The sequence below is a fragment of the Buceros rhinoceros genome, unplaced genomic scaffold (genome assembly GCF_000710305.1).
Source record: "Buceros rhinoceros silvestris isolate BGI_N320 unplaced genomic scaffold, ASM71030v1 scaffold21515, whole genome shotgun sequence".
Classification (NCBI taxonomy): Eukaryota; Metazoa; Chordata; class Aves; order Bucerotiformes; family Bucerotidae; genus Buceros; species Buceros rhinoceros.
This window is the reverse complement of record NW_010414951.1, coordinates 42,537-45,204: the sequence shown is the minus strand read 5'-3', so window position 1 is coordinate 45,204 and position 2,668 is coordinate 42,537. Positions and strand designations below refer to the sequence as shown.

The window sequence follows — 2,668 nt, the reverse complement described above, 5'->3', positions numbered from 1 at the left end:
GCAGGAATAGGTTGTTCCACTGCTTGTGTTGTATGTAGCACAGGTGGTTTGCACCTCGAAGGCTGACAGTAAGAAGTCATGCAATTCACCTTGTGATGGTAGGGCCCCTGCTGCAGCCCTCTGATTTTTAACCCTGGATTAAGGACTAGGTCCAGAGTACTGGCAACTATTCATGCTGGACAACAGCGTTTTTGGAAGGTGCCTTGTGGTCCAAGAGTGGTTCAGGAATCACATCACCTGTGGGTGTTAAAAAATTTGAGTGCCCATTGTTGCTCCTATTACCTGCACTATCCACACAAGGAGGACCACCGTCACCTTTCTCAAAGAATACCAAGTGTATCATGACAACCTCCAAGCAAAAATTTGTCCCAAAAGAGCTTTACCCCAAAACTTATAAACTAGATGGAAACCTGAAAGCACTTCAGATAGGAGCTGTCAGCCAGAAGAGTTCCAGTACTTCAGATCTGGTTTACACAGAGCCACCTCCTGTCAACCCTCTTTTAATTCATGTTGTACCAAGAGAAGTTACCTTAAAAGCAGATTGGTTTCTTTTATACACTGAGTCAATAGCTTCGCTTTTATCAGTGCGTGATTGGTCAGTGGTTTATTCATTGCTGCATTCAACAGCACAAGTAAGATAATAAATGATTCATGTTGTGCCAAGAGTAGTTACCTTAAAAGCGGATTGGTTTCTTTTATACACTGAGTCAATAGCTTCGCTTTTATCAGTGCATGATTGGTCAGTGGTTTATTCATTGCTGCATTCAACAGCACAAGTAAGATAATAAATTTGCATTGCGAGGGAATTAAAATGTAATGGTAGGTTCATCAGTTCCATCTGTGTTTGTGATCTAAATAATAAAAGAACCTCTTTCTTTCAAAATCCCTTTTGTTACTCCTATGAGATTCATTTTAGATTAATCTTTTTTTTTTTTTCCTCTTTTATTTCCAAAGGACATCCATTACCTTGCACTAGATAAGGGTGAATTGGCACTAGCTGAAGTGGCAAAGAAAAAGGCTAATGACATTGATGCAGAATCAATAACTACTGGAATTGGTAAGAATTAACGGTGTTTAAAAAGCCCTTTTTATTTTAATCAATACTTGTCCTGTACAACACCATGTTATATTTGTAGGGGAGTTATTGTTTCAATTGCTTTGTTTTCCTCCGAAGCGAGACAGCGTTTTCATTCGTAACTAAAGAGGGGGGCTTATAAAAATAGCTTAGCTTTGCCTTTCAGTACCCACGTGAGGATTGTGTCAGTGCAGTGGCTGCGAAGGAAAAAAGGTTCATGCTAGGGCTATATAGAAAAGTTCAGGCTGCACAAACTGAACTGAGTGCAAGAGGTAAGGAACTGAGTCTGAAAATCTTTGTCCGTACCAGCCTTAAAGGCTGTATTCGAAAGTAGAATACGATTCAGACTCAGAAGGAGTCACAAAACCTTTGAGACCTTGGGTGACACAGGATTCTTTTTTAACCATACATCTCGGGGCTTACCCAGAGCATGCAAGCAAATGCCATTCAGACATCCAGACGTGCAGAGAGGCGCGGGGTGTATTATGTGGCTATTTCTGTATCTTGTATAAATCCACGGCGTTCAAAGCTGTGCAATCAGCATCACCTCCTTCCCTCTCCAGAGGAGCAGAAATCAAGCAGTGCCTGCCCTGAACTCTTTTCTTCAGGGTCTTTCAATTACCGGCTTGCCTCTCAGAGCATTCTTTGCACCGTGAGTGGACCTTTGGGCAAGCCTTCCTCACCACGAGAACGACGTTTGTTTAGGACATCCGTTAGTGAGCACTCTTCACGTGTACAGTCACATCTCCCTGGCTTTCTCTTCCCTTACTTCTTAGGTAGTTGTCCCCTGCACCTAATATAACTACGATACCTAAGACTTGTATATGATCAGTATCTATTCTCTTACATTTAATCCAGAAAATTTAAGCCTTAATCTGCATCTTCATTCCTTGCAAACAAACGCTATTACTGTATTTCTGAGGTTAGGCTGCTTTTAAGTTTACTGAGAGCCTTATATAGTATTGTAGACATGTATGCAAAGAGAGGAATAGGGAAGAAACTTGGGGTGATGAGAGGTGTGATGACTTGCACATCAGATGTAATACACAATGCAACAATTCAGGTACAAATGTGCAGGTACACAGTCTCCTCCTCCTTCGAGCAGTCCTCCTGTTACCTGTGTAATGGCCCATAAGCATAAATTATTGAAGTCATTTTATATGATAAAGTCTTTAAAGAGTTCTCATTTGCTGAATAATTTACTATCAATCAGAGTGATTTAAAATACTCCTCAGTGCCCTTGGGACAAACTGTCACTGAGATTCAGTCTATAAACAGTAATGAATTTGCATCCAATTCATTTGATATGAAAATAAACAGGAGCCTCCCAGGAGCTGGTTTGACGGCGGACTGGATCTCACTTTAAATGCATGAAATCTCGGCCACAGGTTTTGTTTCATGATACTGTATTCCAGCGTCCTTTCATGATTATGTTTTTATTTCATAAACTGTTCTTGGCAAAAAAAGGTGTCGTGAGGCATGAACTTTGCAGACCTAGTGAAAACAAAAGAAAAGTGAGTTACGTGTAAATTTATCTAACGTTTTGAGAGGGGAGAAAAGCCTTCTGGCCGAAGCCAGAAGCTTTAAAGAGCG

General features: G+C 40.8%; 1 protein-coding gene across 1 annotated transcript in view; it reads left to right on the top strand.

Moving 5' to 3' along the window:
* Positions 1–2,668, top strand: part of WDPCP (WD repeat containing planar cell polarity effector) — a 98,478-nt gene that overhangs the window by 57,528 nt on the left and 38,282 nt on the right. The window contains exon 13 of the mRNA XM_010137269.1: positions 955–1,057. Coding sequence (XP_010135571.1) covers positions 955–1,057 — 103 coding nt within the window. The remainder of the gene's footprint in view (positions 1–954; positions 1,058–2,668) is intronic.